This window comes from Takifugu flavidus, chromosome 4, assembly GCF_003711565.1.
Source record: "Takifugu flavidus isolate HTHZ2018 chromosome 4, ASM371156v2, whole genome shotgun sequence".
Classification (NCBI taxonomy): domain Eukaryota; kingdom Metazoa; phylum Chordata; class Actinopteri; order Tetraodontiformes; family Tetraodontidae; genus Takifugu; species Takifugu flavidus.
The window spans coordinates 12656127-12678106 of NC_079523.1; the positions used below are offsets into that span (position 1 = coordinate 12656127).

Genomic DNA, 21980 nt, shown 5'->3' on the forward strand with positions numbered 1-21980 from the left:
TTTAGTTTGTCTGTGAGTCAACAATATGGCAGATCCTTCTGCAGATATCCCAACAGGCTAGACATTACATATGGCATCTAATTTCCACCTATCCTGTGGTTTTGTGAATTTACCAACATCGGCTTCCTTCCCATGGATGAGTTCTGTTGAGCACACAGTTCCACACCTCTGTGCCAAACCTTCTCTGTTGGCTTGGTCTGCTAAGGTTGTTATATTTTGAAAATTCACAACAAACCATGCGCTACTGTTCCTACCAAAATGTACACCATATTTTTAGACCAATCTATGAAACATGGCACCACTGCGCTGATGCTACAGTGCTGGTGGTTCGCAGGTTCCTGAAATTTCATATAACCATAGTTAATTTGGAATATTGTATAAATGTGAACAATACGACTGTTTTTCTTGTGCCATGTATTGAAGTCTCTCCAAAAAACCACATGTTCTTTTGAGAGAAATCTGGGAAATGATGTACAGCAATGCAGGCATTATACAGTTCATGACAAACATATTTTGAATGTGTCTAATCTCTATAGAAACCAGCAACAGAACCACAGAGAGCAAGTGTTTGCCAAAACAAACATATTAATGGCATGTGGCAGCAAAATAAGTGTTCAGTGTGGTTCTGCAAAATTCTGCAGTGTAAACGAAAACTGTTCAGTTGTACATCTTTTGATGAGTTATTGCAACTTATATGTCATTCATGCTGTTTAGAACTCGGCATTTAAGCTTTCAGAACCTGTAAATGTCAATGACTTCACTAATTTAATTTTCTGAATTGTATTCGGTGGAACATCATTGCCACAACTTTGCTTTGATCTCCTGTAATATCTGTTCAAATGGTGAAGGGAGGGAAAGGAAGCATGACTAATCCTGCTATTTCACCACTTTTCCCTGGTTCCCAGATGATTTGCTGTGACATCACATTCAGTCTTTCCAAACACAAATGAACTGAAATAAGTCTGAGGGAGAATGGCCGCCCTCTTAGAGCACATTTTAAGCTAAAAATATTAGAGCAGCTAAATTAAAAATAAGCAGTTATTAACCCTTGATTTTAAAAACAATCTTTCATAGTACTGTTTTTCTCTAAATGTCTGAGGAATCACTGCAGCAGGAGTTGGAAGCATTGTAATTCACAGACTTCCACTGAAGAAACTAGACAATGCTGAAAAGACAGCTTGAAAAATACTTAAGATCTTTGGCTGCAGTCAGCCATAAGCAAACCACATTGGGACACATTTCCCAGACCACAAGAATTCTTTGAAGCCAGTGTTGATTATTGAGGTCTAGTTTATTTTATGGAATATCTTGAATCCATTTTAGACGGGAAAAGATATAGGAAATTATGGTAATAATAAAAAATGGTAAGCAGTGTTTACCCACACAAGTTTGAGACTGCAAAATGGAAATGTCATCTGGCACCAACTGGGTGGCCTATGTATGAATAATTTGATTTGCATAAAGGCTAGGCCTCCTGTGCACCTACACAAGCTATTGTATTTATGTGTGGTGCTAAAGTAACCAGATGCACTTAAAGGTTACTGGTTTCGTCACAGACAATATATCACCTTCTTTGTCTGCAGGATGTTATTAATCCTGGACCAGAAGCATTGCATAAAGAATTTAAGACAAGGTCTAGTTGCTCTATGCCTCTTTGTGGGGTGAAATGATGAGAAGCCAGCCGTCGATGTACTCTGAGATCATCATTTTAAGACCACAAACAGGCATTTTTTCTTAAGTCCTCTGCATGCCAGGCTAATTTTCTGTTCACATGGATGTCACAAAAATAATATGCTGATGAGATTGAGGTTTGTAATTATATAGTGTAATAAGTCAAATGAAGGCTTGTTTTCTGAATTTTATGGAAGGAAAACTACACAGCTATTTGTCGTGCATTTGTTTGAGGGATGTACTAGCATTCACAACTGTAAATAGCAGTGGAGAAGTGTTAAAAAGCACCAGTTGTGGTGAAAACGAAAGAAACACTTTATTCAAATTAAAACTGAAGCATTTGTTATACTATATGTGTCTTAGTAATGGCCATTCCTTGGCTTGAATCCTTAAAAAAACATCTCACAGATAGTTTCACTTTATGCTTTGGGAAACTAAGCTAAGACATTTTAGTGTAGTTATTGTGAGAAAATTGTGCATCATTTGCTGGACTTTTGCCCTTGCACATTAATACAGACTTCACTTTGGGAGTATTTGCCCAAGGAAAATAGTATATGATTATCTGAAAGACAAATGACATACCCATGTGCATAATTCAAAAATGCTACAATTGTGTGGCTCGGTGATGCTTTTTAATGTTTCAAGGCAACAAAGAAGCTCTGTGGCTTTCTCTGCAGGAACATAATTATCATAACTACTCATAACCACTCGCCTGTGGTTCATAATGAAGAAAACACCAAGAATCTCCCTTATACTTTAATTTGCCTGGGAAGAAATGCAATGACATGTTGGTTTTAAGCTTTATTGGAATTTACGCACAGTTATCATTGAAACTGGACTGTGAAGATATTGTGATATCTGCAGTGATCTGAGGGATTATTTTGGATACTGTTAAAGTTCCTTGCACATATGCACTCCAGGGGAGCTCTGGAACATCAGATCAGGAGTTCACACTCATATCTGATCACGCATGCAGTGAGTTCTTGCAGGTACTCTTACAGAGCTGAGACACTAAACATCCTTTCTGTGCCTCCAACAGTTGCCTTGCTTAGTTCACCAAGCTGGAACTCAACTGGAATCAGTTTAGAGATATAAGAATGCAGATACTTGTGTCTGTACATACAATTCCTACAATGTCGGGTAGGTCAGGGTTACCGTTCATGTGTAAAAGGCTAAGGTCTGCTATTCTGAAAAATGTGTGATTTCCTATTATGCCATGTTCTTCTTATTCTTGTTTTAACCCTCCCCTGCTCATCCCTGAAATACATGTTATTGAATAAAACCAACTAAGCATGTTAAACCTTCTTCCCACAGATCTCCTACAGATCCTTTGATATTGGGGCTCAGGATTGGGCCCAGGGGGAGCCGCCATCATTGCTTCCAACGAGTGGAGTCAGAACGGAAGCCCAGAGGATGGGCTGGACGGGGACAATGAGGACAAGACCCTGGATGGCGATGCCGAGGGCGTGTGGAGCCCGGATATTGAACAGAGCTTCCAGGAGGCCCTCGCTATCTACCCTCCCTGTGGCCGGAGGAAAATAATTCTGTCAGATGAAGGGAAGATGTATGGTGAGTACACCCAGAACCAGCCTGACCAAATGGATAAAAAACATGTGTCTACCTCCAAAACAAGCTTTTTAGACAAATTCAGGCACACACATACACACACATGTACACTCCATTTGTTTTTTTTAATGTAGATCTGACAAGTGATCCTGGCCTGAACGTGTCTGCATTTGAATCTGAAGCCAAATTCAATCAAGAAATTCCTGAGTTATTAACAGGACATTTGCCGGCCTTCAACAAAATTCTGTGTGTGTAAAACATTTTGAGCTTGTAAAAATAAAGTACAAATCACATAATCTCCACCAATCAAGAATCCAGTATCAGGATGAAGTGATCCCTCATCCAACGCTTGGATCATATTCAAGATACATGTCAACATTTTAAATGATATTGGCAGCGAACAAACATGCACAATTGTATGGGACGGGGAGGGGCACTTGAACACATCTAACTGGCTCACTGAGCGAAATATCAAAAGAAACTAATTAAATGCAAATCATTCTAATAGATTCCACTGTTAATCATAGCTTTAAAAAACAACCCACAAATAACATCTGGGAGATTTAGAATGAACTGGATGAATTGTTAATTCACCTCTTTGCACTGATGGTGCAGCTTTGACACACAGGTGAATGATTTGTGTCTTTAGCAGGTCTGTACTTGTGGTGCTGTAACCCAGCGGCAGGTTCTTCCAGTTGCACCAGCCAGCATTTGAAGCACCGGTTAAGCCCCCACCGTTCTCCCACCCCCAGCCTGTTTTTCACAGTCTTTACAGGCTATTTTTATGCTCGGTCTTTTACAGCCTCTTCTCTTCCTCACTGCATAATGCTGTTTTGATTTTTTTTCTTCCATCAAAAAGTGCTTGTTTCTCCCAACACCGGTATTGCGGTGAGAGTTGTGCCATAAAGCAGGCTTGCATAGAAATGCTCTGTTTGATGCTGTTACCTTCCCTAAATGAAGGATAATTAGCACAGCAGGAATCAAGTCCAAAGAGCAGAGACATCACCTTGGAATTTAGATTTTGAGCATCCATATGGATTTTCGAAGAGTTATGCCATTTCCTGCTGTGGGTTCATTAAATTGCAGGTGTTGAGCCTTTAATCTCCTAAAAAGCTCCAGATGGATATGTTGGCAAGTTCTTTATTAGAATGACTGACATCCAAGTGTAGAAAATTGAAAGCGTTTGTCTCTCATTATTTCGATCCCACTTTCTCATTGCTGTTCTCAAGACAGTGCACACTTTCTTGATTTTATTTGGTGATCTGCTGAGCATCACAACATGCAGATTAGCAGGAGTTTGTCTGCAGTCGCTGAGTCTTTTCCTCATTTCCCTTCAATTTCACCTTTGTACTCTTTGTCTCTTCAAGCCTTGCATTTTTCGAACTTTTGACACTTTAATGTGCAGCATGTCCCTAAGTCCTGAAACTTACTTCTGTTCAAAGTCTCCAAATTAAAAAAAGAAAAAGAAAAATGACAGTTATCATTTTCTTTACCATCTTACACTAACACATTAAGAACCATTATTGTTTGTTTTCAAAGCTGTTTGTATGGCTTTTCTGGCACTTGTTGTCAGAAAAAAAATATTTTGATATGATTCATGGGCTGATTCTGATATCCAAGGAGAAACGCATACCTTAGATAATTCAGCCACTGTTGGAGCTTCTGATGTTACACAGTAACAAGAACACATCAGAAAGAATAAATGGCTTTTTCAGTCTGTTATGGAATTAGTAACTCTATAAACCCAACAGCCATTATTAAACATTGACTGATCCCCAATCAAATATGACCTTGAATGTTGTAAGAAATGTGTGATAACAATTAAAATATAATATATTAATTACTGTATTGTTTTAATGATGCCAAGTAACAGGCTTGTATTTTAGGCAGCTACTTAAAAAACACTCCCTTAGTCAACATATTGTTTCTTTTTGAATAATGATGTAACTTCTTTACAACATGGTTTTAATTTGCATTCACATCTTCAGTGCAAACCATTGCAGGCATCTGTAAAAGTACCTAAATAACCTTTTCAGTCCAGTTTAGTGGGGTAGCATTGTGTCTCAGGTCTTTTCCATTGCCATGAGCATGTCAACAAAGAGGCAGGTCATGGACAAATCTGGCCCCTTAGTGACAAACTGTCAGGACCTCTTCGAGAGACCTTTTTTTTCCTAGAGCATTAGACCTCGGCTCCGTTTACAATAAGTCATCCGAGGCTGTGCTGGCATAGGCCAAGCATGCCCCAGAAGAAGTCTCCTCACAAGGTGATTACCTCAGACATCTAAAAACTGCCCTGACGTGAGCTTGGGGGAATGTTAGCCATTGCACTGTATGTAACGCTGTCTAACCTTGCAGTCTCCAACTCCCAGTGGCCTTCATATACAAGAACAGTCTCTTTTTGAATCTCCTTTTTTTGAAAAACAAAAACAAAAAAAAAACCTCACTGCAAAACATTTGCAAATGTCTCCTGAAAAGTTGTTTGTGGTAATCAGTGTCATTGAGATCAAAGTCACATGTTTTGAATGATTAAAGTTGTTTCAGTGCAGAAAAAGGTCCACATATCATTATTATGAATGGCAAATGTCAACTGACATTCAAGCTGAAAACAAAACATAATTATATTGTTTATTTTTGCCGAAACATACAAGACAATTAAACACATGTGCTGCAGTGCTACCAGTATGAAGACTTCGCATTTTAATGAATGACTGTCAGCTGTTTCCCCACATTAACCTACAGAATTACATAGTTGGAACGTCTATTCCTGCGAGCTAAAGGGAAATTAGTAGACGTCTGTGTGTATCTGTGTGAATCTTTGTTGGGGGAAAAAAAGCTGCCCATCCTGTTTCGCTTTGGGGCTGTAGCAGCATGTTTTTTCTCTCCATTTTCTGGCTTAGACAGGTATGTCAAACCGCGAGCACTCATGCATGCACCTCTTTCCTCCAATCAGCCGTGCAGCTGTCACCAAAGCAAAGCACTCTGGGTAGAAAAAGAATAAAGGATTACAGCACCGCCTGAGAGGCAGTTTTGACCTTTCTTTAAAAGGTGCCATTAGGAATTAGCAGTCGGTTGTGCATACATAAGTAAGTTAGTGGAGTTGAGACCTCTGTAATGATGACAAAGCAGGTATTCCCTACCCAACCCCCTTGTTGGGTGTTATGAATGTTTTCAGTCATGGCTGAGCAGTGGGTTAGAAATTTTGGATTTACTCTGTGCTATGAGATAGGAGGAGGGTGGAGAATAGGGGTGGTGAAAAGCTTAAGGGGCGATAGAAAGACATAGAGCTCAACCTTTTGCTCTATCTTCGTGTGGAAGTGGAAAATTCCTGCGGTCATGTAGTAAAAGAAGTAAGATAGGCGTGTCAGAGAAGAGGTTAAGAATGGCAGCCTGCAGCCATCGGAGTGAGCGTTGAGCAATCGACAGGGGAATCGTGAAATGAAAGACAGTGAGCATGTGATTGTAAGACTGTGTCTGTGTGTGCACACCTGTCATGTTCCCCTGCTGTGCGGGCTGGCCTTTTCAGCGTGTCCCCCTGACCTCCCACTAATCATACTGGTTGCCACAGACAAATCAGCCAGTAAATTCACTCTGATGTGTGCGATCGCTGTTTTTCTAAAATGTGTTGTGGACAAAAGCTTTCTATATTATTTCAATCTGTAACAGTCTTAGCCTTATTCGGGCGTACTGCAGCAGTTGTGAGATCTGTTTTTTCTTTTTTTTCTCGACAGAACATAAAAAATAAGTGCCTGAGAATGTGTCCTACAGGTCTACGTCCAAGTTATTGTTAATGGCCAAAAATCTATCTGAAGCTGGACTGAACTTGCTTGGCCCACATCAAAGTGTTGTCTCTGCAGCAGTGATTTAAAATATCACAAGAGCAACCAGATGTTCAGGATAAACTGGAGATATCATCCCAGCTCTCAGCCCTAGAACAGCACTGCTCAGCAGATGAGGAAAACACATTTTTGACAAAGTGTGCATTACCAGCTGAAACACTGGTTAAACGCTGTTATGTAGAGGTATTTTGTTTGACAGTTTGGAAGTAAATGATCCCTCCACATTTGTTCTGCAGCTTGGAAGGTCTTGAAAAGTCTGCTGCTGATCTATAATTTGGCCAGGTCCCTCGCTCCGCCATTCTTTCAGAGAGGCTCCTATCTTATTTGCCCTGCTGGGTTCATGTGATATCCCAGTATGTACTCATGTGCAATAAGATAGTGACACAATTCATTGCAGGACTCTCTGGTAGGGCATATAAAGTTTTCTCCCCTTCTGTTGGTCTGCTAAAGAGATTGAGAGTGACAGTTGCGTGGGGGTCGTGTCGGCATTGTTTTTTCTCTGCCATTCTCCACTGGGATGGTCGGCAGCAGGTGCTGCCATCCGTTGGGTGCGAGGTCACACAGTGGTGTTGTTTTGGGAAAAGAGCTTGCTTTGCTGCCAGGTGGCAGTTGTTGGTGGAGACAGTTATGGCTTTGTGCTCCCTCCAAGAGTTACAGCATCAGCTGCCTCCCTAACCACCCCCGGCTCCAACCCCAACCCCAACCTAATGGCCCTCACCCCAAATGTAACCCTTGCTTCTCTCAGAGCTGGAACTGCATGTGAGCGTGTGTGTGTATGTGTATGTTTGCCTGAGGTTTTTGGCAGTGTTCGCAGAACCAGGCCAATCGCGCTGGCTAGCGCAGATGTGACAGGCTTAAAGGAATGTGAGGAATGTGGAGGCGCTAAGGCGGGCGTGTCCATCCTTGGCCCAGGGCAGAAGGGGGAGGGCCAGCTTGGTATCAGCCGACAGCTCCACTCTCCTGGCTTGCTGCCGGGCTGACTGGTTGGAGATGGTGAACCTTGCGAGCTTGCTGAAGATGGCCTTTAGTACTTTTATGGTAATGGCTCTAACTTGTGCCTTCTGGAGGCCAACTGTTAAAGAGTATACAAGAAAAACAAGTCCTGGTTCCCTCCTGTCATTATGTCTTCTGGGGACACTAAAGTGTTAAAGTTCTTAGAATGAGTCTGTTAAGTGTGTGCTCATACAGGCAGATACAGTTTTTGTCATCCTCTGTTTGTAGGTTAAGAAGAGTTTCGGTGATTATTCATAATGAAGTAGTTGTTTAACCTCTCTCTCTCTCTCTCTCCTCTCTCTCTCTCTCTCTCTCTCTCTCTCTCTCTATATATATATATATTATATATATATATATATATATATATGTGTGTGTGTGTGTGTGTGGTGTGTGTGTGTGTGTGTGTGTGTATATATATATATGTGTGTGTGTGTATATATATATATATATATATATATAGCCAATTTTTAGCCACAGAAACCCAATAAATCTGACTTGGAAAAGAAAAGCCTAAAGGAAGAGTGATGGACTGAGTTTTCCCTATGGACAGCATAATAACATAATAATGCTTTATGATTTTCTTTTTGGTACAGCATGGATGTTTTCTGTTTTTTTTTTTTTTCATTTCCTCATTATCTGACACTATGCTTTGTTGATCTCTCCCTCTCTCTCGCACCTCAGTGACTATAAAGATGAGCACAGAGGGACAGAAGCCTGTTCTCTGCATAACCTGTTTGTGCAGAATGTCTAGTGGAGATGTTAGGTCACAAAAACCAGTTTCTGTTGTCTGAGCAATCTGTAGTTATGGCCACATGAACAGACAATAGGCAGGTGTGACTCAAAACACAATTAACTTGGCTGTTTATAGTGAAAGAAAAGGAAAAATTCAAAAAAAATAATCAGAAGAACTCTGCCTTTAACCTCAGACCAGGGTGAATAGAACCATGTTGGAAAGTGTACTGCCGTTCATCTGACAAAGAAATTAGTCGTAGAATTTGACAACAGTGCCACCTTATGTCTAATTTTAAGCATCAGCACAGAATTCTTTTCATCTGTTTCTTCAATATTAACCTAATTTCCCCCCCTCTTGTGACAGGTCGCAATGAATTGATAGCAAGATACATCAAGCTGAGGACGGGCAAAACTCGCACAAGAAAGCAGGTAATTAAGTTATATTGTGCTGAGACTTGTCCATCACTGTAGCCACTTTTTATTTTCAAATTGTCACATTATTTTTTTGACTTTCTAGATTCCATTAATCTTTTTTTTTGCTTTTATAAACCATAAACGCTATGACCTCAGGCGAAAAGTCTGATCTTCAATTTTGCTGTCATTATGTCCAGAACCATAGCGATATATGTTAAAGGCATTATTCAGTCAACATGAATAGTCATTCACTTATCCTCTCACTATTATAGAGGAGAATCGAAACTGGAAAAAAGCTGTCCCACACTTTCCATGATTCCATTTAATGAGCAACGAGCAAAATTTTAATTTGATTTGCAACTGCCATTTCAGACACCAACAGTGTCACCAGCTTGCCACATTCATGTTCATCTCTGCACAGCGCCGCTGGATTGTCAATCCAGTATTAGATAATATCTTGTATAATATTGTATCTGCCATTATTAAATCAAAAACATTGACTTTTCTTGTTGCTTCTTGGATACACAGCAAAAGGATTGGTACGGAGGTATTGTTATATACGTATATTTGTATATTCAGCGTTTGTTAATACTTACATTAATTTCATATTTGCATGAGCACTATCCACCTCATAGTGTTACCTCTGTTTATGAATGTGTGCAAGTCTGCACAGCTTGAGTTATCGGAGATTGTGTTTGTTTTGTATGCTCAAGAACTGTTTCACACCCCTTTAGGTGTCTAGTCACATACAGGTGTTAGCACGGAAGAAAGTTCGTGAATACCAGGCGGGTATAAAGGTAGGTGCTGCGAACCCGCCTTTGGGCGACACGGACAGGGCGTCTCTTTCCGCTTTTGGTTACGGCTTTTCCCTTTCTTCCCCTGTCTTTTTCTCTCTCTGTCTTCTTTTCCTCTTCCCTACTCTTGGCTATTCTTCTGTGCAGGTTTCTAGCCACTTGCAGGTTCTCGCCCGGAGAAAATCTCGCGAGATCCAGTCAAAGCTAAAGGTATGCGCTTCACCGCGGGCACAAAGGGGCTGTATAATGCTTGGCTTTGCACTAACATGCTAGGTTGTTATAATTTATCATCAGTTGTTTATATGGCAAACCCTTTTAACATTTGATGATTGAATTTGACTTGCCACAATTAGCATTCTGGATATTGATACCACAATTTTGATGTGAAAGCTTATCATTGGAGACACCCGCAATGTACAGCTGAGTTAGAGGTACCCAATGTTTCACCAAGTCTAACCAACAATTGCACATATCTGTAACTGTGTTTCGACTCAGCAGAGTTCAAAGTCAGCAAAACTGCTGTCTTCGATTTGCGCACAGGCCACATTGGCATGGCATATTAGCTCAGGCCAGTCATTCAGGAAACAACAAATATGAATAATAATCATGATTAAATTAAATATCCATGGAATAAATGGTAAAATGTTTGATGTCAAACATGAAATTGCATTAAATTCAGTTTGCCTTGGTTTTGCTTTGGGTCATGTGAATTTTCGTATAGATGCCCATCATCTCCCCCAACTAACTGATCTTTAATGCCAAAGTTTTCCACAGTTCGATGGGACATATCACGTGTGTCCTTTATATATATATATATATATATATATATATATATATATTATATATATATATATATATATATATGTGCACAATTAATGTAATATTTTAGTCTGTTTATTCAGTCCTGGTTCTTCATTTGCAGGATCCAACAGTTTAACCTTGTCAGAACTCTGTCCTAAGACCTGCTTTTATGTTTTGCCAAAGCAGGTAATTTAAAACAATAAAACGTATTTGAATATTCATGGTTTATAACTAGATAGTAGAAATATATCTACTACTGATTACTCCTAATTTAAGATGTGGACAATTCTAATTGGTCACTTTTCCTTTTGAGAATATCAATAATGTCAATTTGACTATTTCAATTTTATTATTTTATTTATGACAGTAGTGATTCTTTTTAGAATAAATGACATTGTAGATAGCTTAAAAACTGTGAGAAATTCATTTTCATTGCTATTTAGCACATATGGGCTTACTGCAATTCAAGGCCGTTTTCTTTTATTAACAAAATGGAGCTTGGCAAAAAATGAATTTACCTCAGCAGAACTACAGTCCTCTCTCTGTAGCATGCATGCAGTATACAAACAGACCAACATTTCCTCATCAACTGCTGAGAATTGTGAGAACTGCATGAAAAGCTGTTAGATTCATCTCATCACTCTGGATTTAAAGTAGATTTGCTATTTAAGGAATGCTACACTTGCTGTCACAGTGCACCGCGCAGGTCAACAGGCCACTTAACTTCAGTAGCTGCCAACTTTTACAGTGTACTCTACTTCCCTCAGACTTCTTCTTTCCCTAAAAATCTCTCTTCTACTTATAGTTACCTCAACATGTTTGTGTGTAGTAGTGTTCTGTCATAAATCCATCCTTCGACTCCTTGAGAATCCTCTAGCCGCTCATCATTCTGCCTACTTCTCTGTTTGATTTTTGCATATTCTGGTATAAATAACACATAGTTGGTTGTTTCTGAAGCACTACCATTGACTTCAGTTATTTTATACAGAATAACTTTCCAGTGGAAGTTAAACTGTACAGCAGCACGATATTACTTATCAAACTGTGACTTTGAAAATGGTTTTAGAACATACAGCCAGAACAAAAAGCTTGTACATTATATCCTTTCATCTTGAGTTTATTCAAAGAGATGATACTACACTAGAAGGCTGTCTGTAATTTGGTTTAGCTTCCCTGCTTTCTAAGAAAATGTTTATGGCCAAAATTACTGGCAAAATATTTGTGATAATATTTACAAAATGACTGATAATAATGGTCATGAGGTAATTTTTGTCTAAAAATAATATCATTTTTATTATGGTGGTACTGTTTTAAAATACAAACCAGTTATCAGAGCCATCATCGACTAACAAACGTCTACCTTAACATCTTGGTAGAGTGGCTCTGATATATATTAAGATGGAATATTCTGTTGGACTCTTGCTATGAGGAGAAAATTGAAGCAGAAAAACACAATAAGAGGTGATGATATGAATGCCACTCAATAGAAATTATGAGATTCTGGGATGTGGTAAGCCATGAAGAAAATGCCTGATGAATCCTTCTTTATTTTATAGGCTCTGTTTGAACCTTTAAAATGATTCACTGCAATGACAAGCAAGTTTAAAATTCAGTAAAGCACTCAAATCAAATCAAGTTAAAAAAAATAAAATAAAGAAATGGGTTTTGAACTGAAGTCAGTGTAATTTAAGATGGTATGTAAACAAGAATGCAGGTACAGTATCGAATCTGCTGTAAGCAATTTAGAGCAGTTTTTTATGTTCATATTTTTTTTAGGTAGAAGCACAGGAATAAATGAAAGTTAAATCAAAATAATTTAATTGTAAGTTTTAAAAGCAAAGTACGATAACAGCAATTTATGATAACAATAATGCGCTGCACATCCAAAAGCTCTTACAGGACCGTGCTTATAAGGTGTATATGTGGGAATCTTCTCATATCTACAGCATTCCCCCATATTGTTCTGAGGATAGTTCAGACAAACACTCTCAAGTTCTATAGGTGTTTTGCTATAGCTACCCTAACTTGAATCTAGCCTGAATTAAAGACACACAGACATTTTTCTAACTTACTTTACTAGCTACTGTCTGGTAAAATTTGATTTACTTTGAAAAATGCCTCATAGTGTTACAAAATTGCATCACATCAACCAGAACAAAGTGTTTCCGGATCATCCTGGAAATTGAAGTATTTGCACCTATTGTGCAGCTACTAATCTTTTTTTCTCTTTTCTGATTTAGGCAATGAACTTGGTAAGTGAATCTGGTTTGTAATATGCTTCACTGCCACCTGCCACCCATTTCCCGCGACCTTTGAATGGCAGAGCTAGTCCACTGTCCCCTTGCTACTGCCCTCTGCTGGCATGGCACTTTATCTCATCGCTGTGCTCTACTAAAGCATTGCTTAGCAAACAGCTATGCTTTGAGTGCCGTTGTTCTTTGTGAAAGTACAACACTTACAAGACTTGCTTGCTTTGAATAAGGTGTCACTCTGTTTTGGGATCTTGCTTTTGATTTCACAGTTGTCAGATTATAACATTTCCTTATTGCTTTTTGAGTTGTTACAGTTGTAGCTCAGTTTTATTAAAAGGGAATTTCACCCACTTCAAACCATTTCTGTATACCAAATGTAAGGATAAGGAAGCAATTATTAAGCCTCATGCTGGTAATTGGATGATTTACATTCCCCAACCCACCCCCACAGATAGTAGTGAAAGTCAGTTGCTCATACATGAGTTATTATTTCTTTACGAATGTACAGTAAACAGTATGTATATGTACAGTACATACATAAACTTATATATGTGTGCTTGCTATGTATTCTCTAATAACAGTGATTTCATTGATAACACACTGTCAAATCCCTGATTTTATTTCATTTTGACAGTGGTCTGTGTGCTCAAACTTCCTTTTCTTTTTCACAGCTTATCTCTTCATTGCACTTACCGTAATTTCTGGACTACAGAGCGCACCTGATTAAAAGCCGCATAATCTAATTTTAGAAAGAAAATCAATTTTGTACTTATACAAGCCGCACCGGATTTTAAGCCGCAGGTATCCCACGTAGTAATATGAAAAATTAGATCGAAAACATTCAGTACCGGTATATGTTTTTATTACCGTAAGAGACGAGTCACTGACGAGTGACAGACAGGTAAGAAACAACAGCCACTCTTTTCACTTGTATGTTTATACAGAGACCTTAAATCCAATTTTCATCACGTCAGGATTTTTTAACTTTTCTTTTAATTTAATCCGCTTAGCAACATAAATAAATTGTACCGGTAAATGATTTTTTTTCTAACGGTGTCTGTAATGCAGCTACCTTGAAATATACTGTACGTTTGTATCAGCTACACACAAATGACGTTGTTTATGCTTTTTTACTCAAACAATGAATAATCTAAAACTCCCGGATGGCCCACCTCTAAAATCTTCTATTTTCATCGCGGTGGCGATTGCTTTTGCCTTCCATCTGATTTGTCCAGCGGAAACACCGCAGCCGCCTGCTCTCTGTGTGTTGACCCAGTCTTCCAGAACGTTTTCAAGCTCGGGCCACCTGCGTTGTTTACCTCTAAAAGCTTTTGTTGTCTTTTTGCTTTGGATCAGTTCTTCAGGCTGGCGTCTCCACCTTCTCCCCATTGATTACCATAATGTACGCCAAGATTATATGCGGCAGCTCGATTTCCTTCTTCAACCGCCAGAGTGATCCCTTTTAACTTAAAAGCCGCATCATATGCTTTTCTTCTAGTATTTTCCAGGTTGATGAGGGTTAGTAAAAATGACTGATTCACAATTGTTGTGATAGTGCGCCACAAAAAAAAAAACATGAATAAGCCGCACCATAGAATTAGCCGCAGTGTTTAAAGTGTAGGAAAGAAGACGCGGCTTATAGTCCGGAAATTACGGTATATCTCACTCAGTTGTTCACAGTAGTGCAGTATTGAGTTATGATGCCACCTTTTGGTTAAGTCCATTTTCCCCCTTTTTGTCCTCACAGGATCAGGCATCTAAAGACAAAGCCTTGCAGAATATGGCGTCACTGTCTTCTGCACAGATTGTTTCCCCAAGTATAATAAAGAATCACCTTCCACCACTGCCTCCTGCCCCCTACCAACCAGCCAGAGTGAGTCCACTTACAGTACAGTTCCTGTACAGCTTCTCTGCTTTTGCTTAATCCACGGCCACACAATTAAAACTTTGTGCTTTTCTTTCTAGTTCTGGCCTCCCATCCCAGGACAGCCTGGACCCTCTCAGGAGTAAGTAAACCCATGTTGTGAACAAACAGGTTCACTTGTGGTGGCATTTTTGTGAATCAAAGCTGATTTATTCTCTTCCAGTATCAAACCTTTTGCACAGCCTCCATACCCAAGCCTATCAGGTCCTGTACCACAGCCTATATCAAGTAGGTGCCAAGTTAAAACCTATTCCGCAAATGTCTTAAATAATTAACTGGAGTTATTATTTTGTAAATAGTTGTGTGTGTCCAAAATTCAGGTTATGAGCCCTTGGCACCTCCTCCAGCACCAACCGCTACTGCTGTGCCAGTGTGGCAGGACCGGACTATCGCCTCCTCTAAGCTGCGGATGCTGGAGTACTCAGCCTTCATGGAGGTCCAGAGAGATCCAGACAATGTGAGTTCACACATGTCTCTGCATCACCCGCTTTAAGGGCATGTGTTTGAGCGTGGATGAAACGGTGGATATTTAAGGAGACACTGCAGTGCTGCTCTTTTAACAGCACAGTGCAAATGATCATATGTGTCTGCACATTTGTTCTTATGGAGCAAGAAACGGTGGCTTTCTGGTCAGGTTTATTATAGCCACAATGGCAGATGTGTCCTTCTGTAATGTAGGTTTTTATTGCAAAATAAAGACTTTTTTGCATTTGGCTTATTGTCTTGCTTTCCCAAACAAGACAATATTTTCTTTTCAACTTTGCAGTAACAAGTGACATGAAAAATTGTAATGATTATCTATAGCTAATTGGATAACTACAACACTGGCAGTGAGCATACAACAAGAGTCTGTCTCCAACTCCAGGATATACATGATAACCTAAATATGCATGCGATGGAGTTTGAGTTTCAAATAAAAAATCAGAACTTAAACAATAGATCAGCGTTCCCATATAAACCATATTAATTTGAAATTAACATAGATGTTAGTTAAGGGGTCTCTTCTATGTGAGTGTGGGCGCACACCACCACATCCAGAAGAGAGTAAATAACCTCTTTAAACAGCTGGGAAAAGAAAAGAGCAATTTTCCCAGAAGAGGTCCCCATCAGACTTTTTGTCAGCAGCATCAACTAGGTTGCATAAGCATCTTGCCAGTATCCAAACCCAGTTGGTTGGCAAAACACCACACAATGTTTTGCCCAAAAGAACAACAAAATAAAATTTGACAAAGACAATATAGTGGGTTCCTTCACTGTTGCCTGTCTTTACTTGCATCCCTGTGTTGGAAGCAAAGACAGTCAGCTTTTCCCCTGCAGCATGGAGGACAGCAACATGAACATTAAAGCCAGAGAAGAGGTTGTGAAAGAGGGATAAAAGAAGACTGTGTCAGGCACAAACACCTATCCTTTAACAAAAGGGGAGGCTTAAGACACAAGCTTTCATTCAACTACACCAGTGTGCACAGTACAGTCCCAAAACAGGTAAACGTCCATTCAGATCTGGGTGTAAACATATCACTCTCTCTCGTGGGGCATGTGACCCTAATGATTCGTCTGATCATCATATCATTTACTATCATGACGGCTTTTAATGAAACTCCCCAATTCAGCCGTTTGGTCTAGTAGGACTATAAATAGTCTCAACTCCACCAAGATAATCGGTGGCCACACGTCTTCCTGTTTCTTTCACCATTCGAGTTGACTCTCTGTTAGGCCTCAAAGAATTTGCAAAGGTACTTTAGCTCTTTAAATGATGAATATATAGTTAAACATTAGCATACAACATCATTGTTATTACTGTCCCTTAAAATCTATTTCAGACAGATGTGGGCTGGCTTCACCTGTTCATTTGAGCCAAGCTTATCAGCAGTTATGTAGGTTTCTTCTCTATAACATTTGAATAAAGGGCATCTGTCATTTATTTTTTTCCGGAGGCAAGAAAAAAAAAGGAAGATGTCAGGTATAAGGAATACCTGAAGAAGGGGCAAAGGCTTTACAACACTACAGACACCTGTTATTTTTGCCAAAATCGCTGCGGCTCGTGTTCATTTTTTGTCTCCTCTCTGTCTCTCCATTGCAGTACAGCAAACACCTGTTTGTTCACATTGGACAGACCAACCCCTCCTACAGTGACCCCCTGCTCGAAGCTGTGGACATCCGGCAGATCTACGACAAGTTCCCTGAGAAGAAAGGCGGCCTGAAAGAGCTTTACGAGAAAGGCCCACAGAACGCGTTCTTCCTTGTTAAATTCTGGGTGGGTTGTTGATCTTTTACACTAGTTAGTAAGAGAAAAAACATATCACACATCACGCAAATCTTAATTTTAAAATTCTTAATCTTGAAATTTAATTTTCCTTTTTTCTTTGTCCCTGCTTCACATATATATTTTGTGTTCATTTTATCCTTTGAGCTTACAGAGTAATAATTATCGTACCAAACACAGAATAATAATTTATTTGATTTGAGAAATAATTTAAGATTACGCAGAGGTGAATGCAAACTGACTGGCATCTGTCAGAAGTGTATTCTATGGTTTAACTCTCTGCACCAAAAGAGAAAATCCTTTGGTATAACTTAATACGGCCATATGTGTACCTGTTGGTCCTTGTGTTCTCATGATCTTGTGAAACATCATCAGTTAAAGCCCAAGAACTGTTCCAATTCAAAGTTTACAACTTGCCGCTCCAAGTTTACTGGAAATATATTTGCTCTATACATCAGACCCGACTTGTGTGCAAACTTGGGACAGCTAGATAGTCAATAGTGCAGTTTACCTTGACCTACATGGGCAGAAATATGTTCCAGAAGTTCACAAGACAAGGCCTGCGTCCTATGAATGGAATCTTGCAGTTGTTTTGCCATCATCGGTGTTCATCTGATTTGTTGTGCGCCCTCTACAGGCGGATCTAAACAGCAGCGGCATGCAGGACGGCCCCGGCTCTTTTTACGGAGTCAGCAGCCAATACAGTAGCCATGAGAACATGACAATCACCGTTTCAACCAAAGTCTGCTCTTTTGGGAAGCAGGTCGTTGAAAAAGTAGAGGTAAGAACTGCCGAATTAGCATTTGAACATGAAATGTGTGCTTCACCCCACTTTCACTCAAGGCATTGCTATGGATTGTGTGTTTTGTAGACAGAGTACGCCCGCCTGGAAGGAGGAAAATGCGTTTATAGGATCCACCGCTCCCCAATGTGTGAATACATGATCAACTTTATCCACAAACTCAAACATTTGCCTGAAAAATACATGATGAATAGTGTTCTTGAAAACTTCACTATTTTGCAGGTGAATTTGAATTGTTGTCTTCACTTGACCTTTTAGAAAAACATGCAATACTTATTCTTGCTTTTTTGTGGAATCTGATGATTCATACTATAGGAATGGTGCAGGACTTTCAAATTAACTCTCAAATTCATTAATTTGAATGTATTGTTTTAATAAAATAGATGGATTGTTACATCCCTCACAGCTAATCTGTTAAAACTATAATTTTGTTAAGCTGTAGAGGTTTTATGTGTGAATTTTCTTATTTAAATCTAAAAAGGATGAACGTGTAAAAGCTATTATGAGCTTGTTTTTACTTACTCAGTTCTTATTAAATAACTTATTAAAGTCATTTCATGTTTCCCCCATAGGTGGTGACGAACCGGGACACCCAGGAGACATTGCTCTGCATAGCATTTGTTTTTGAGGTTTCCACAAGTGAACATGGAGCTCAATATCATGTCTACAGACTTGTTAAAGACTAGCAGCTCTTTGAGCAGGTTTTAGTAAAGCCTGACAAATGCGTGACAACAATCTCTCTTGATCCAACTCAGCCATCCAGGAACAAAAGACACACACACAATCTTTTAGTACAAGCTAACATGGACACTTTATATGCTTTGAACAAAAGTCTTTCTCAAAATGGTTAAAAAAAAAGAAACGTAAATCTCAATGTGCTGACAGGCAACAAAAATTCTGAAGAACAACAATTTTGTATACTATCTATAATCATGTGTTTAAGCATGCGTTACATGAAGTGGGTCACTTTCTTGAGTTAACTGTTGGAGCGTGAAACGTTTTATCGAGGGAACGAGAATGTTTTTAGGGTTGAAACGACTCCTTTGGTGCCCAAAGGACTACAAGAGGAGTGTATATCATAAGAATGGGGGAAAGAAAAGGACCACGGAGGGGGCAAATGCAGAGCCAGGTGGTTTTGGTACAGTTTGTAAGGAAAGCAAGTGCCTTTTCTCCAAAGAGTATATTATTGTCTGCCACTTTGGATCGCCTTCTTACTACCTCTTGTTTGTAAATGGATAGAAAACACTACGTCACGTGTCTTGGCAAAAGTAAATTGGAAATAAAACCTCTGATTCAGATCTCTGGGGGGTTTTCTGGCAAAAGAGAGGAATGTTTAGATAAGTAATTTTCATGTAGCCAGTAGATTTACAAGCAAAATTGTCCCGAGTTTTACAATTCACATGTACAGTGAGATGGATTAATGTTTTACAGTACTAGGTTGTTGTTGTTTTTTTTAATGTTACACATTTTTAAAATCAGGTCTTACAAGCAACTAACTATGACAATAGGGATGCTTTGTGCCATTGCTAGCCTGAAACAAAATCAGGGCTTTGCCATCCTTATGAGATCCCCTGTTATTTCTCTCTAGTGGAAGACGTGTGCTCAGTTGCACTTAAAAGATCAAAAAGGGGAGGGTGGGGGGGAAGCAACAGCAGTGCTTATTTTCTGCCTTGAGTTATGTAGCCTAATGAAATTAAAAATGAAAGTATCTGTACTGTGAGTCAGTGGATGCTAAAGGAATATGTGTTACATAGGAGTATTTTGGGGGAAGGGTGAACATAGTACTCAAGTAACAACACAGAGAATCACTGTTTCTTTTGTTTAAAAAAGAGATTGTATGCTGTGAAGTCAGTTTCCTTCACTTTTCTCTGTAATGTTTAGAGAAGCTGCATTGAAATTTATGTATTTTGTGACATTATACATGAGCTCATTTGGAAATCAAATTAAATGATTGTCTACAATGAGATATGTTGTCTCTGTGCTGTGGAGTACGACAATTGATTGTTATTTATGGGGATGGATTCAAAATATTTGAGGGAGGGAAGGGTGAGGTATCAGATGTGTACTGATTTTTCTTCCATTTTGATGGAGATGTTAAAAGTTGCAGGACTTATAACAATTGTTGTCTTGTGGGTCCTGCTCGACTAGTGTCTGCTTTGTGTAGCTCATTGGACAATTATTCAGATCTAAGTTCAAAATTAAGATATTATTTACAGTAAAATAATTGCACCTGGCTTAGAATGTCATTTTACACAAGGTAGATACAATAACACTCCCCTTGTAAGTTTCTCAATCTATCTTTTATACATTTTTTGTCATTATCAAAATGTCTTGTTCTTGATTTGTTAACTTTTTTGTTGTTTTTTTGACTTTCAGTGTTTGCCATATGCTTCACTGAAAATAATGTGTGATTGCTGACTTTGATAATTATTAATGAGATATCTAATGCATCATATTCTGAATGGTGTGGGCAGTTTTTTTTGGCTTATGGTGGTTTACTGTTGTCTTTGTTACATTTGCATTGCAATTTTATACTTCAAAATAGAGGTTGGACTATGTAATCAAAAAAATGTATCTAACAATAAGATGCATGGTGCCTTGGGGGTAATTTCATTCCCCAAAAAACTTATTAAACATGTTTGTAAATTTGTCTTGTCCCTTTATTTTCACCAAATTTAAATTGTGTTTATGTAACTAAGAGACAATTTAAATTTTAAGCACTGATCAGGCATTACTTTATGAGCAGCAAATGTTATATTAATCCATTTTGCTGCCAAAATACCACCTGTGTTGTGTGGTAGAACTTTCTATACTCGCCAGAGATTTCTAAAGATAATTGGAGGATGTCAGCAATAGGAATGTTTTTTAGCCCTCTAGATATGTTCAAATTGGAAGGATTTAAATTCATTGATGTAATGTAGCTTTAAGCACAAAGGATAAAATATCTTAAGCTTCAGGTCTGTGTTTGAAGGTACTGCCTGTCAGTGCTTGGATGAGGACAGTATAACAGAATAGTTTGAAATGCCTGGACAATGTCCATCAATGTCTCATCAGCAGACAACAGATAACATTCAGATTCCCATCATGCATTGCAACAGCTAAACACTGAGTTGAGTCCCTCTGTGGTGAAATCCAGTCACCCAGTGTCATTGGCTTTAAATGTATTGCCATGTAGCACGTAGATTTCCTTTATTTTGATAATGATTACAATCCTAATTTAGCTTTTAATTTTACTTATTTTAGTGCTAAGTTAAATTCTTAAACTCAAGTTTGATCTTAGAAAGTGCTGAAACTTTCTTTATGGAACACTGTTGGCAGTAAGGGTAATATAGGTCAGCCTAAGACTACAAAACACCACTCTACTGTATACACCAACTACTTGCACTGCAGATTATAAATGACCTGCTTCCCAAAATGAACAAGTATATAAAGGAGATGATGAAGATAAAGGAAAAAAAACTGCATGGCATTTTCCTCACAGTTTTAATCTGTGAATGAAGAGTGAGGAGATGAAGGCAAAGAAATCAAAGCAACAATGTAAAGAGATGGCAAATGATTTATAAGGGTAAGTAGAGGTCTCAGATCAACATTGCTTAAACTTGATGTCAAAGAATTTTGTTGTATGTTGTGGAGGCTCATCCAGTATTTCTGGCTATTGGGAACAACTATTTACTTGGTCTCAATGGCAAACTGTTACTTTCTCATAGGACAAAAGATATGTTTGCTTTTAAAAAAGCATGAACAGTGACCTTAAGAAATAAACTTTGTGATTATTTTGGGCATTCTAATAGCATAATGTATATTATTATCAATATTATACAATAATATTCTTGACAGATGGATGTTATCATTATAAAGTTCTACCACATCCAACCCGGAAATAGTTGTAATTACCTTTTTGTAATTTTTTTGATTGGTCGGTTTAAAAATTA

General features: G+C 38.7%; 1 protein-coding gene across 13 annotated transcripts; it reads left to right on the forward strand.

Moving 5' to 3' along the window:
- The first annotated feature begins 3007 nt into the window (after nt 1–3007).
- On the forward strand, nt 3008–20698 carry LOC130524217 (transcriptional enhancer factor TEF-5-like). 13 transcript variants are annotated; one of them, XM_057030128.1, is made up of 13 exons: nt 3008–3240; nt 9163–9227; nt 9947–10009; nt 10154–10216; nt 13048–13059; nt 14807–14932; nt 15025–15065; nt 15147–15211; nt 15283–15440; nt 17064–17237; nt 17884–18027; nt 18118–18270; nt 18621–20698. In XM_057030128.1, the coding sequence occupies exons 1-13, from the start codon at nt 3234–3236 to the stop codon at nt 18732–18734; spliced, it is 1185 nt and encodes a 394-aa protein (XP_056886108.1). In that variant the 5' UTR covers nt 3008–3233; the 3' UTR covers nt 18735–20698. The 13 variants fall into 13 exon arrangements, with proteins under 13 accessions (XP_056886108.1, XP_056886110.1, XP_056886109.1 ...); XM_057030130.1 differs by having other exon boundaries at nt 15304–15440; XM_057030129.1 differs by lacking the exon at nt 13048–13059.
- The last annotated feature ends 1282 nt before the right edge of the window (nt 20699–21980 follow it).